Raw genomic sequence first — 14,132 nt, forward strand, 5'->3', positions numbered from 1 at the left:
ACTTTTCTCTTAAAGGGGTTTCTTTTCCTATCTACAAAACACTGCCACTGGTGCTGCCAGTTTGCTTGGACTGGTGGGGATAAGATCCTGTGCCTTGGGGTGAGGAGAAGGCCCTTTCCAAGGGAGCTTGGGCTGGAGGGGGTGGCTGGAGTTGTTGGTGCTTTCTGAGCTGGAGGCAGAGGGAAGCTGTCTTAGGAACCAGTTGGGTCAAATAATGTTTCACAACTGTGTTTTAAGCAAGGTTGGTGTGAACTCAGTGTCAGAAGCTCTCGTGCTGCCTTTGCCTTGTGCGAAGTGCCCACAGTGTTGTTGTGAAAGTGGTGGGTGAGAGAATGCAAGGAAGCCTTTATCTCATCAGGCAGTGGAATCATGGAATCGTGGAATATCCCAAGCTGGAAGGGACAGAAGGATCAAGCTGCTGGTAGGCAGTTGTTGATGGCCTGTTCCTGTGATTTAAGGGTAAGAAGTTTGCAGGGAGAGCCCTGGTGCTTTTAGGGGAGATGGGAGATGCCAGAAGAGGGAAAGCCATACATGTTCAAGTTCTGGTTTTCACTGGCCTGTGTAGTTATTAACCATGTGTGAATCAGCCAGAAGGAACAGAACTGTTGGAACTTCAGTCCCTTTTTTTTTCTCCCACCATTTTAACAGTGAAGAATGGAGCAAAGTTCACAAGGAAGAAATTCTGGGATTCCTATTGGAATTCATCCTGTGATGTGGGGTTTTTTGATGCTGACAGTGCTTTCCAATTTGATATTTGTGGAGGAAAGTGTGTGCAGAGCTTCTGTCGCTTTTAAATTGCCTTTGAAGGGAATTAATCTTCCTCCATTCCACAAGTGAATCTCTCTCCTATGAGCTGCCATTGTCAGATGCACTGCAAGTGGGCATGTGCTTTCCCTTTCTGATGGCCACAACACACAGGGCTGTGTTAATTCAGAGTAACAAAGGGGTCTTTTATCAAAATAACTCCTAAAAATGTGCTTTGGTTGGGTGTGAGAGGTGTAAGAACAGTTTAGACACTCCACAGAGGAGAATATCCTGGCGATCCTGTTGGTGACAGGGTTTTTGGGTTGCTGTGGGAAATGTCTTCTCCAGCTTTGTCAAAGCTTCCTGCAGCATCAGAATTCTTTGGAAATGCTGCACTTCTGCATTTTATGTTAGATTAACATCAGCCATGACTTTGAGTATTTTTAGACACGTGGAATACATTTATCACCTCATTTTGAAGCTTTATGCTCCTGCCAGTGTCTACAGGCATCTTGCTGTTTATTCAGTACAAATGTGAACTGTTGCAGTTTCTCATGATGTCTGCCTTATTTCTAACAATACTGTGAGCTCCCAGGGCTGCAGTATCCTCTCTTCATGTAAAGCAGTCCAGAATGGAGACAAATTACACTTAATTGGCAATACCTCTATTCGTTATTTCTTCTTTCCTTCCAGGTGGGTCTGTGAAGAAATCCCAGATCTCAAGCTTGCCATGGAAAACTATGTTTTAATTGACTATGATACAAAAAGGTGAGAGGAATGTTTTTGTTCCCAGCAGGAGTTCAGGCCAGCACGGGGTGTAGTGAACCAGTGTGTAACTGGTTATTCTTAGACACTACCAACTGAAGTTTTCTCTCAGAACTGGCTTCAGGCTCTGCCGGAGTTATTTTGGTAGGAAATGTGTAACAGCAACATTGGCAAAGGCAGTTGGATTAAGGACATAATTGGAAACTCCACACAGCTCCAGTGCAGCTCTGCTGTACATTGAATTACTCACTGTGAAACAATGATCGGTATCTGCGCCCTTGGAGTGCAGCCAGGGTGGGACTCTCAATGGCAGTGAGGTTCCTACTCCTGTAGTAACCAGGAATTCCTGCACACAGCAGGGCATGGCAGAGCTGGGTGTCAGTGGAAGCTGCACCTTCTCCTCCCTCCCCTTCCTGCTGGATGGGGGCTGCATTAAAAGTTGAAATTCCCAGCAGTGTTGTGGGCAGTTGGAGGGGTTCTGAGGTGCCTCAGATACATGGGAATTCTTACCCACAAGCAGATCAGAATGAATGTCTCTCATGGGATATTCCCCTCCTGGCTGGGAGAGGCAGATCCTGACTTGTGGTGTGTCTGTGGAGAGTTCTGAGGTTCTGTGCATGGACTTGGCTCTACTGAGACTGGGAAAAGGGAGGATGCTCAAGCTGCAGTTTACAAAAACCTCCTTGGTTGCTTTCATGGGAAAGACTGAATGTATCCAAGTCCACAGAATGACTAAACTGTTAGAAGAAATTTTACAGATGAAACTGCATTGCTGTGAGTAGAATCACAAAATATCCAGAGCTGGATCCCTCAGGGATGATCAGTGCAGCCCCTGGCCCTGCCCAGACCCCCCAACAAGCCCACCCTGAGCATCCCTGAGAGCGCTGTCCAAACGCTCCTGGAGCTCTGGCAGCCTCGGGGCTGGGCCCATTCCCTGTTCAGTGCCCCAGCACTCTTGGGGGGAAGAACATTTCCCAAACCTCCCCTGCACCAGATGCTTCTGTCATGATCTGCTGAAGTTATTTCTTCTTCTTCTCTCAATTTTCAATTGTTTCACTGCAAGACTTGTTAGTCCCTGTATTCCTCCTGGAAAATTCAAAAGGAGTAATCAAGGTCAAGTTTCCCTTGTCATTAAAATCCATTAATGTGGATTTGTGGATTACTCACAGCAACTCCATTACTGTAATTTTGTGGTTCTGGCATCCTCAGTTTCACTGGGGATCATCAGTGTGGTTGGCAGCAATGCCGAATAAAAGTGAAACCCCTCTGTTCCCTGAAGTCACCCCCCACTACCTTCCTGCAGCTTTTTAAGGAAGTCATGAACTGGAATTGTAGTAATGATTTTTTTCTTCCTTTGAAAAAATTTGTTAGAAAAATTACTGGCAGCAGATGGGCTGAGCCAAGGATGTGTCGGGGAAGCAGCAGGTTATGGAAATGCAGACAAACCCTGTTGCAGCCTCTTGCTTCTCCCAGCATGGAAACAAACACAGGCAGCTGGAAGCTTGGAATGGAATGGGCAGAGCTCATGGGAGAGGTGTCCTGGCCAGTGTAGTGACCCTGAGGATCACAAGAGACTGAAGTGTCCCTTGGATGTCCCTTGGCCTCTCCATCCCTTCCCAGCTTTGGGAGTGCCTGTGGTTTAATGGTGTCACTCCTGTAACTCCTTGTATTGTTTGTGCTGCTCTTTGTGGGTCTGGTTATGTAACAACTGATGTTCCCAGGAATATACTTTCTTTCCTGGCCTGAGATGAATTGATTTAATCCTCTCAGTTTGTGTCATTAGGGCATCTGCCTGGGCTGCCAGTAATCCCAGGCAGCCCATGGAGCAATCCCCAGGCTTTCCTGATGGGTGATGTTTTAGGCTGTGTTCTGGCCCTGCCTGCATTTTCAGTCCCACAGTGAATTTCTGGAAAAGCATCTGCTTGTCTCAGGACTGATTATCATGGAGAGATGACAGCAAAAAGGAGAAAAATGTACAGACCTCTTAAATTTCTGCCCATCTGAAAATATGGAGAATACAGAACTTTATCAGGAAAAGGGCTGTACTCAAAACATGATTTATAATAAAGGAACTAATATTATTTGTCATGTACTCCTGGTCTGATGAGGATTTTATTTAAAGAAAACAAAGTCTTAAATCTATGTATGTAATTACATATTCTGAGAGAAACAAACCCTAAATACCTACTAGGCAAGAGGATGGAAAAGCCCAAGGTTTTCCCTTTGAAGCTGCCTGTTTTGAGCTGCCCCTGTGTTCTCCCCTCAGCTTTGAGAGCATGCAGAGACTGTGTGACAAATACAACCGAGCCATCGACAGCATCCACCAGTTGGTAAGTGCTGAATTTGGGCTCTGCCATGGTTTTTGTGTGCCACCTTTGAATTCAGGTAGGGAAGAGCAGCAGAAAGCTGTGACTCAGTGCTGTATTGTTCCTGTGGCATCAGCAATAGCCAGAACTTCCAGGTTTTTGGGGGCTTGAGCTTGGTATTAAACTTATTTTCCTGATCACAGCTGAGCAGTCAAGGAGTTAGTATTGGAGGGACATTCTTGCAGAAAGAAAGGGAATTAAACACCACCTTTTGTTCCCAAATTCAGAGCTGTTGCTCTTCCTTGTGCACTTCTGGCACTGTTATTTTGGCACTTGGAAATAGCTGACTTGCCTTTAGGGGGAAGGAAAGGTTTATCTGCATTTAACACAGGGATTTCTCATATAGATTGACTTTTGCACAGGGAAATCTGTGACTTATGGGTACTTAAATAATCCATATGAACTCTCCTGTGTGTTGTGGAAATGATCCATGGCTTAGGAATTTCCTTGCCATAGTTCAGCTGCTCTGGCCTGTGGGATCACTGGCTAAAGTAGAATGTAATCTCTTTTCAGGCCAATTTAATGAGCTTTTTGGTTCTCTTACCCCCAGAAAAGGTTGAACTGGAGGAAGCAAAACATGAGCACTGAATAATGTTACTATTCTCCTTAATTCGGAAGCATAGGTGGATTTTTTTCTCTGCTGTGCTTATGGGAATTGTTTGAAATATGCAATATTATGGCAACAAGCCTTTTTTGCTAGGATTTTCTTAATTTTTTGGGCCTTAAAAACTTGTATTTATTTGGATTCAGGCATCATCATGTCTATGCTGGTTAATAGCTAAATATTAGCAGTTATTCAGCATTTGCAGTTGCTATCTGAACTGGCAAACCTGATGGGTTTATTTTTTTCCTTCCCATCTGAATCTCACAGGAGTGTTTAGGATAGGTTCTGGAATTGCCCTTTTTTTTGTTTGTTTTTATCAAAGGGAGAGGTAAACATTTTTAAAACTTAACTTTTATGCTTAGGATGGGTATTTTTCTGAAGCAGAAAGGAAGCTTGATTTCCATCTCTTTCCTGCCACTCCCTGTCTGAGTGTATCTGATCCCTCCCTCCCATGTGACAGCTCCTGGAGCAAAATTAACCTGTTCTTGTGTTGACAGTCAACATCGGTTCAGTGGGGATAGCACAGAAAAAAGAAGTGAACAAACATTTACACCCTCCCCAACTCTATTCAGTGTTGTGATTTACACTGCCAATTATTTTTTTGCATCTGTTTAAATTCCTCTTTATCACCTGTGAAATTAACAGTTAACTGAAGTGTGACAAAGTGCAGAGCACCTGCTGGTGTGCAATTTCTGCAGTGTCACAGAATGGTTCGCTTTGGGAGGGACCTTAAAGTCCATCCAGCCCCACCCCTGCCATGGCAGGGACACCTTCCACCATCCCAGGCTGCTCCAAGCCCCATCCAGCCTGGCCTTGGGCACTGCCAGGGATCCAGGGGCAGCCCCAGCTGCTCTGGGCACCCTGTGCCAGGGCCTGCCCACCCTCCCAGCCAACAATTCCTTCCCAATATCCCATCCAGCCCTGCCCTCTGGCACTGGGAGCCATTCCCTGTGTCCTGTCCCTGCAGGCCTTGTCCCCAGTCCCTCTCCAGCTCTCCTGGAGCCCCTTTAGGCCCTGCAAGGGGCTCTGAGCTCTCCCTGGAGCCTTCTCTTCTCCAGGTGAGCACCCCCAGCTCTCCCAGCCTGGCTCCAGCTCCATTCCCTGTCTTTATTTTTAAGGAGCACCTGCAGCCCAAGCTGAGGGCGAGGGGCTGGGAGGGGACTGTCCCTCATTCCTCAGCTGGGTTTGGTGGCACTTCCTTGTCCCCATGGTGGGTTCACACGCTGTCCCTGCTGTCCCCTGCAGTGGAAGGGGACGACGCAGCCCATGAAGCTGAACACGCGTCCCTCCAACGGGCTCCTGAGGCACATCCTGCAGCAGGTCTACAACCACTCGGTCACAGACCCTGAGAAACTCAACAACTACGAGCCCTTCTCCCCTGAGGTCTACGGAGAAACTTCCTTTGACTTGGTGGCCCAAATGATCGATGAGATTAAAATGACAGAGGATGATTTGTTCGTTGACTTGGGCAGTGGTAAGTGACCAATAACTGCTTTTTCTCCTTGTTTTTTGTACTTTAAAAACCCCCATATTCGGGAAGTAACCCAGAAGTACAGATTGTGTTACAGGATAAGCATCTTTTCTAGATAATCCCCAAAGATGCTCCTGCTTTTTATGCCAGGATTAAATGGACCAAACAAACACCCCAGACCTCTTTTCTGGTGGCAGTGAAATATCAGCCTGCAGTGCAATAAACCCTTGTTACAAACCCCTTTGTTTGTGTTGGTATTTTGGATATACTTGTGAAGAAGCAGCAATGTTAGAAATGATGTTTGACCCATAAACTTGCATTCCTAAGGATTCATCTGTTTTCACTGGATTTGCTTTATGCCCTTCGTATCTGAAAATGGGATTTCTTGACCCTTCCCATGTGAAACACTTGGTGTGGAACCTGAAAAGGAAGGTTTTTTTGCCTCTGTCTTGTCTGTGTGTCAAAAAAGCTTTCATAGTTTACTTGAACAGTTGTGAAACCCCACAAAATCTAACCAACAACTGCAACAGAGTTTTAAAAGGAAATTGATGTTTCTGGTTGGTGAGGAAACCAGGTATGACTCAAGCACATGTGCAACATAGATACTGAGTAAGAAGATAATGTTCTTTTTCTTGGTAAAATCGGGTTCAGAACAGGAAAGGAGTAATAAGAATTTCCACTCTTGCTTGATGTGTTCCGAAGTTTTAACACATTTAGATCCAAACAAGTATGTGTGAAACAGGACTTCAGGGGAAAAAAGATATTTTAAAAAAATTATATTTTAAATTTGAAAGTATGTAAATGTTTAAATATTAAACAGTTACATATAAATATTCAATATTTATATATGTTATACATAATAAAATAATAGATTGTAGAATAATTAAATATTTAATAGTATACTATTAAAATATATATAAAATATATTAACATATATGAACGTATTCAAAAATATAAAATATAATACTTAAATATATAAAATATATTATATAAATATATGTTTATATAGGCTCTTCAGGGATTTTCTTGCCCCTGCTTCCTCTGTCAGTGGGACTGACTGAAATTTCCTGTCAGGCACTGATGTTCAGATGAGACCTTTAGAAAGACATCAGAGCTGAGAAACTCTTTTCCATCTGGAGGGAAACAAAATCTCCATAGATTCTCACAATTGTTTGTCCAGGAAGGTTAAAGAAGATCATATCTGGGGCCCTGGAGTGTTGCAGGTTGGGTCACAGGCCCATGTCAGATACTTTAATCTGCTATCCCCAGAAAGAAATCAGATGTTTCTCGCTCTGATCTCAGGGCTGAGCAGCACCAGGGGAGTGGGAACGACTTTGGGAATTCCCAGTGCCTGCAGTGTGCATTCCAGCTGGGAATGTCAGACCCCTGGCAGCTGAACCTGCCCTCAGCCCAGTCCCACAGTTCCCCTGTGTTTTTCTGTGTGCACTTTGCTCTAAAATCTTCTCTCCCTTGGCAGTGGTTTTCCTGAAAGCGCTCTCAGCTCTGGGGTTTTTGTTCCCTGCAGGTGTGGGGCAGGTGGTGCTTCAAGTGGCTGCAGCCACAAACTGCAAACATCACTACGGAGTGGAGAAAGCTGATATTCCAGCCAAGTATGCCGAGGTGAGTGAGCCTGGGGCGTGCTGGCCGTGGCTGCAGGACTCACTGCTGCACCGTCACCAGAGCTGTGCTGCTGGAAAAGCAGAATTTCTGCCCTGCTGAACTTCTGCTTCTCAGAGCAGTCAGTCCTGCAGCAGTGAAATATCAGCCTGCAATGCAGGGATGTGCTTGAGGAAAGAAGTGTGTCCAGTCTGGAGTGTTGAGAAGGAACATTGGCATCTTTCTAGGGTGATGTCAGGCCCTGAAAGGTCTTTTAACAGTAATGCCAGGGCCTGTTCAAAAGGGAGTGCAGTATAAGCTTCACCCAAATACCTGCATTCTGTGTCTGGAATGTCTCCCCGTGGCCACAGCATGCAGCAAATCCAGGAATAAATTCACCAAACAATTTGTTCTTAAATATTTTAAGGGCCATGTGTCTGCCTGTGGTGATGGTGTCCCTTCTTCAGTTACTAAACTACCAGAAGTTCCTCCTGAGGCCTGTGCTGGGTGTCTGCTGTGCAACTGCTTAGGAGGCACCTTAGTGGGAAAAAACAAAATGGCCTGAAGCTGAAGTAGGGGCGATTTAGATTAGAGATTAGGAAAGAATTGGCTGTGAGGGTGGCACAGGGTGCCCAGAGCAGCTGGGGCTGCTCCTGCATCCCTGGAAGTGTCCAAGGCCAGGCTGGATGGGGCTTGGAGCAGCCTGGGACAGTGGGGGGTGTCCCATGGCAGGGGATGGAACTAACTGATATTTAAGGTCCCTTCCAACCCAAACCATTCCATGATTGTTTGATAATGTTTAGTCAGGCTTCTTTAGTCAGGTTTTGCTTTTACTTCTAATTCTGTGCCAATGGGACACATACAGATGATGAGTTCAAGGCAGCTGGGAGGCCACAAGTACACAGGGAAGGTCAGTCATGTCTTACCACAAGAAGTTTGCTTTCTTCAGTAGTCTGAACAGAAACTGATCCCTCTGAATTGTCAAAACACAGATTCAGCCTGAACAGGCTGGAAAATTATCCCTCATGGAGGGAGGAGATAAATGAAATTCTTTGATCCTTCTTTTCAGTGATGTGGGCAATAAATGCATAAGGACAGTGGTGAGGCTGATCAGTCAAGGACCTAAAAATCCACTTTGTTTCCTCTGCCAGGATTCAGTGGAATTTTTTACCTGGAGGGCTCTGCAGTCCCTCTGTGTGAACATCCTGGTTTTACATTGGAGCATTTACAAGGCCAGGAACCCGCTCTGTGTTTGCCATTAAACTTAAAGATCAGCTTTATAAGGGAAAGTGAAATTTTCTCTCTCACTAATACCCCTTCCTGTCACTGTGCAAACACAAGGCTTTGGTCAAAACAGCAAACAAAAGAATGACCCATAAATGGAGCATTAGAGGTAGTCAGTGCTGGGGTACATCAGTGTCACAAGTCTTTCATGAGATTACTGGTGAACAAAATGCATTATTTCCCTGCTTAAATCCTGTCAATTTAACAACCAAGCAGCCGCTGCAGTGTCAGAGTGTGTGGAGCTGCCTTGTGCCTCTATTAGCGTCCAGTTATCCTCCAATTATTTGTGGAAGAAGTTGGGTTGAGTTTCCAGTTAAATTGGCTGTGGCACCACATCTCTGGGTACCATGATAGCAGTACCCAGATAATAGATGGATAATGGAATTTGAAAAGCTTCACCTAAAGAGGAAGAATGTTATGGATTTGTTTTAGTGAAGTTGCCTTAATAAATTAAAATGTAAGTTCATACATGAAAATACTGAATATTTTTGGGTTATCCTGCTCAGCTTTGGTGTGCTTTTGAGCATAAAACATGCCTGTCAGCACACACGGTTTTGCTGAGCTGCTGATGGAGCAGCTGACCAGCCATCAGCTTGAGTTGTCAATGGGATCAGAATTTCTGCTGGGCTTCTCACACAGAAGCCCAGAATAGCTGGTGTTGGAAGGGACCTCTGGCAGGGTCACCTGGAGCAGGAGACACAGGAATGGGCCCAGGGAGAGAGACTCACCTCCAAATTTGGGTCAAAACCTAAAGATCAGCTGGGGTCAAGCTGCTGGAAAAGTGGTGATGGGGATGTGTGAGGCACTGAGCTGTCTGGATATGGGATTTTGTTCCTTTCTGCCTTTGGATAACAGAAAACAGCAGAGCCCTCCCTCCTCTGCAGCCCTGCTGTGTTTGGGTGCAGTTTGAAGCACTCCCAGTTGCTGTGGGAAGCAGGATTCTCCCTCTGCTGCTGGCACACTTTGCCTGCTGCTTTCTGCCTTCTCAGTGACCCCAGCAGACCTGGCTTTGTCCTGGTTGTCCCTTTGCTGCCTGGGTTTAGGCTGGGCTGCACCCGCCTCCTCCTTGTGGGATTATGCACCACAACTTAAGGCTGGGCTATTTTTAGTGCTGGGCAGTGTAAGGGCTTTTCTTAGAATATGGAACTTCCATGGGTGAAGATGCCAGCTTTGCCTTGGCCCTAAGGAAGTGAGGGTTTGGTTTTTTAAGGAAACTAAACAGCAGGAGCTCTGTATCTGCCTGTCCTTGGAATGTTAATGGCAAAAAAACCTCCAACCAGACAGAACTCTTGGGGATCAATGAGTGCTTCAGAGCTGTGTCTCCGTTGCTTTGATGGAATGAGAAATACGAGATGTCCTAATAGCTGGTTTTGGTTTTCCTCCCTCTTGCAGACGATGGACAGAGAGTTCAGAAAATGGATGAAATGGTATGGGAAGAAACATGCAGAATACACAGTGAGTGAAACTCAGCTGCAGATCGGGATCCACACTCACGTGCAGGATTTGTAAAGTCCCCTCCAGCCTTTTCTCAGCCACCAGCAGTTGAGCCATGGCTGTCTCCTGACTCTTGTCTTGATCCTGGGCATGGTGTTTCCAGTATATCCTCCCAGACCCCTCTGTCCTGCCAGATGTGGGGCATGGTGTTATTTGGAGCACTTCCAGGTCTCTCCAGAAACTCCTGGGAGATTTATTCTTCTAAAATGTTCTTCTGATTGGGGCTGCCATGAGTCTTCTGTTTGTGTTAAATCCCCTTTTCCTTTTTCCCTCCCTCTCTCCATGGATCTGGGTTTTTGCCAGGTATGACAGCTCCTCCTTGGGGTTCTGAACTCTCCTGCTGGAAATAAAAACTGAAGCTTTGGTTCTGCAGGCAGGGGAAGGAAGGTGTGGCCACCTGGGCCGGGTTCTGGAGGGGATGGGGTGCCAGAAGGGGAAGTTGTGAATGGATGGAGATTGGAAGCTCCAGGAACAGTTAACAGGCTGGATGGCTCTCAGGGGAGGGTGGTGGGTGGTTAGTTCTGGTTTGGAAGGATTAGGATTTGGATGCTCTGAGGGCAGAGCAGGAGCAGGAGGAGTAAATGGGTCATCATGGGGGATATTCCTGTGGCAAGGGTTGCATTGGAATTCCTTTATCTTCCTCCCAATGTTTTTTTTTTCTCTGAGGATGTTTTGCACCCCAAGGATGGTGTGAGCCCTGGGCAAATCCATACACTGTCCTGTTCCATTCCTTCCCTTTTCCCTTTCTTCCCCTTTGTAAATGTCATTAAGAAAATCTGCTCTCTGCTTAATTACTTTCCAGTCAGGAAATGGATGTACATTAGAAACCCACTGGGAGTTTTGAAAACACATCTATTTCTGCTTCTGCCACTTTCCTATGGCCAGGGAAGAGGCTGGGTGGATCAGGGATATTCCCAAATATCCCAGGGAAGCTAAGTCACTGCTCAGAGGTTGCAGTGGCCATGTGTCCAGCATCCAGGTGTGAGCAAGGATTGGGGACCTGCTCCTTCCCTTCCTTTCTGTGAAGATCCATCTCTGCCATGTCCCTGGGATAGTGTGATCCACGTGGCTTCAGCATCCCAGCACTGTGGGGTCAATGGCAGGTTGGAGCTGCCCAGCCTTTATTTCTCAGTTTTCTGGCTGCTGGGATCCTTGGTGCTCTCATCCTCTAGTGAAGCTGCTCCAGCTCTTCCAGGCTGGGAAGGTGATGGTCCCACCTGCCCCTAACACTTCCCTCCTGGAATTCCTGTTGTGGATAGAGGGATTCCCTTCCAGGGGAGGCTGGGCCTGCAGGGGGACTGGTCTGCAGCAGGATTGATAATTCCTTCCTGCTGTGGAAGCACTGGGAATGCTTTACTTTTCCTGCAGTGGCCATATGGCATTTTTCCATTGTGTCACCCAGCTGGCATGACATGAAAGGAATTGTTCCTGAGGATGCTCTGCTTCTGAGCTGGGTAATTTAAGGAATAGGAGAGGAACTTGGACTGAAATATTGGAAGCATATTGCTTGCCTTAGGCAGCATTTCCGTATTGAGCATTCCAAGTGACAGAGTCTGGTGCTATATCGAAACAAAGCTACTTATTTTTGCCAGGTTCTTTGGCTTTTATAACTCTGTTTTCTGCAGTGTTTAGAGTAAAATTTCCCTGAATATGCAATCTGGGGATTTTTTTGGGAAGAGTTAACACTTGCAGCGCTTCTTGTCTGAGGGAAAGTTGGTTTCCTGTCACCTTGGAGTGATGCTTGAACACAGATTTTGGGCTTTTATAGTAGACACACAGGGCAGATTTTATTTAGTTTTTATTCATCAAACAGACTTTTACCAGGCAGTTTATTTTCTTTAGGAACTCCTTAGCAGCATCTGCTATAGGTGACTGTTAAACACAGAGCAGACATGGTGCAGCTCATGGTGCAGCTGGAGGACACAGGAAGATGTGGAATTGAAAGCCCAGCATCTTTGTCTTTCTGGAAAACAGCTTTGATCCTGCAAAATGCTTTGTGAGGTCCCAAAATTCCAAATGTTGGAGACAAAATAAGCACAAATTGAAATAATCTGTCATCAGCAGAGCTCAACTCATGAATTCTACTCCAGTGTTACAGACAGTCATATGAAAAATCAGTGTTTTGAGAAGAATCAAGTGCTGGAGGAGGGGAGGGCTTGGCATGAGTTCAGTGGGAAGAATCTTGGATCCCACCTGCAGCTCTGGTTGAACTTTGTGGATGGTGGTTCTTTCTTGCTGTAAAAGTAAAAACTGTGATGCATAAGGCAGCAATAAATCCTGGAGCTGGGCCTGCAGGGTCGTGCTGGGTTTTTGGGTTATTTTAACAGCCAAGATCCCAGTACAGTTAGAGATTTCCAATTCAAATGGATTTGGGGTTCTCCCTGTAAAGCAATCTGCTGCAAAGTTGACTATAGCAGAGTGTTCCATGTTTGTTTGGCTTTATGCATCTCAACAGTTCCTTCTTACTTGGGAAATTATCTCTGTAGCTTTTCACCATCTCCAGCCTTCCCTTCCCACCAGGTACAACTTTGCTGAGAAATATTTTCTGATTTTTTTGCCTTTTGCAGCAGCCCAAGGGACTTGAACCTCATGATGTTTTTATAACCTGCCCCAAATCCTCCCAGTGCATTTTTTCAGATTACCATTAAAAGAAAGTTGCTAGGAATGTAAACAAATAAAAACCCATGGCCCCCAAAACTCTTCAAACAATAAACTCGTGTTTGAGAGCTCATGGAGAGAAGGGCAGTCACTGTTACCTCACTAAGTTGTTCTGCAGCCTTCAAATTCACCTTCTGGCCTTCTCCATTGGATTGCTGCTGGAAATTCTGAGCTTGGACATGAATTCTGGAGAGCAAGGCCCAGTGCCAACATTTAAAATAAACCCTGATTGTCCAGGTGTATTTCCACTCTATTTTGTCCACAATTATATAAAGAAAATCCCTCTTGAGCAGTGGTTCCACACAAAATTGCAGCCTCAATTGTTCTGTAGTCACTTGGTGATAAAAGCACATTAAACTTCCCCAGCTGCAGGTGGCAAAGTGTCCTGGGGGTGTTGGATGCCCAAGGCTGCAGAGCCACAGCTGGATCATCCCTGCAGCTGGAGAGGGGGAAGGAAGATCCATGTGGGGCATGAGAGGAGTGGGAGGAATTTGCTCCTCCTGCATTGCTTTGGGAGGCTCCTGATCCTCCAGCTGTTGTTGGTCACTGAGTCTCATAATCCTCTTAAATGAATATTTGCATTCTCTGCTCCTCTTGGACTGTGCAATTCCTGTTCGTTTAGGGAAAATCAGATTATTGCTGCTCTTCTCTCCTGCATTCTGAGGCAAGGATCTTCTTCCTCTAGAGCTTTTCATCATCATCATCATCATCTGCTTCAGCTTTTAGGACAAGAATGTCCCACTTCCAACACATGTCCCTTTGTTCCAACTCCTTCTGTCTTCTCCTTTCTCTTCCCATGGAGCTGAAAAGTTTCCAAGTTTAGCTTTACCCCACTCTTTTCAAGTAAACTTGTCTGAAGAAAGCAGGAGACTTTGGGAAGGTCATTAGGCCTGGCTAATTAGCGAGTCTTTCTTGGGGAATTCCTGCATATGTGCAGCCATCAAATTAAAACCCGGCATGGCAATTAAGAGGCAGATGGGTTTTCATGGTTTCTAACTGTAAATATCCTCATGTGGCTTCAGAATCGGAGCCATCTCAGGTATCTGGGGCAGGAGGCTGAGATTGCTGCGTAGCACAAAGTGCTTCTCTGGGCTCCCCTTGGAGAAGTTTTTAGGGGTTTTTTTGGTTTTTGTTAAGTTCTCAGTGCCTG

At 45.7% G+C, this 14,132-nt stretch overlaps 1 protein-coding gene across 25 annotated transcripts in view; it reads left to right on the plus strand.

The window, feature by feature from the left end:
- The window catches only part of DOT1L (DOT1 like histone lysine methyltransferase), a 68,063-nt gene that overhangs the window by 17,750 nt on the left and 36,181 nt on the right, over positions 1-14,132 (plus strand). For all 25 annotated transcript variants that reach the window (XR_015279123.1, XR_015279121.1, XR_015279122.1 and 22 more), the window contains exons 3-7: positions 1,438-1,512; positions 3,776-3,839; positions 5,725-5,953; positions 7,476-7,570; positions 10,223-10,285. Coding sequence is in view for 21 of the 25 variants with exons in the window: in XM_086862455.1 (XP_086718581.1) it covers positions 1,438-1,512; positions 3,776-3,839; positions 5,725-5,953; positions 7,476-7,570; positions 10,223-10,285 (526 nt within the window). In the remaining 4 variants the exon portion in view is untranslated. The remainder of the gene's footprint in view (positions 1-1,437; positions 1,513-3,775; positions 3,840-5,724; positions 5,954-7,475; positions 7,571-10,222; positions 10,286-14,132) is intronic.

This window comes from Cyanistes caeruleus, chromosome 25 (assembly GCF_971803275.1).
Source record: "Cyanistes caeruleus chromosome 25, bCyaCae1.hap1.1, whole genome shotgun sequence".
Classification (NCBI taxonomy): domain Eukaryota; kingdom Metazoa; phylum Chordata; class Aves; order Passeriformes; family Paridae; genus Cyanistes; species Cyanistes caeruleus.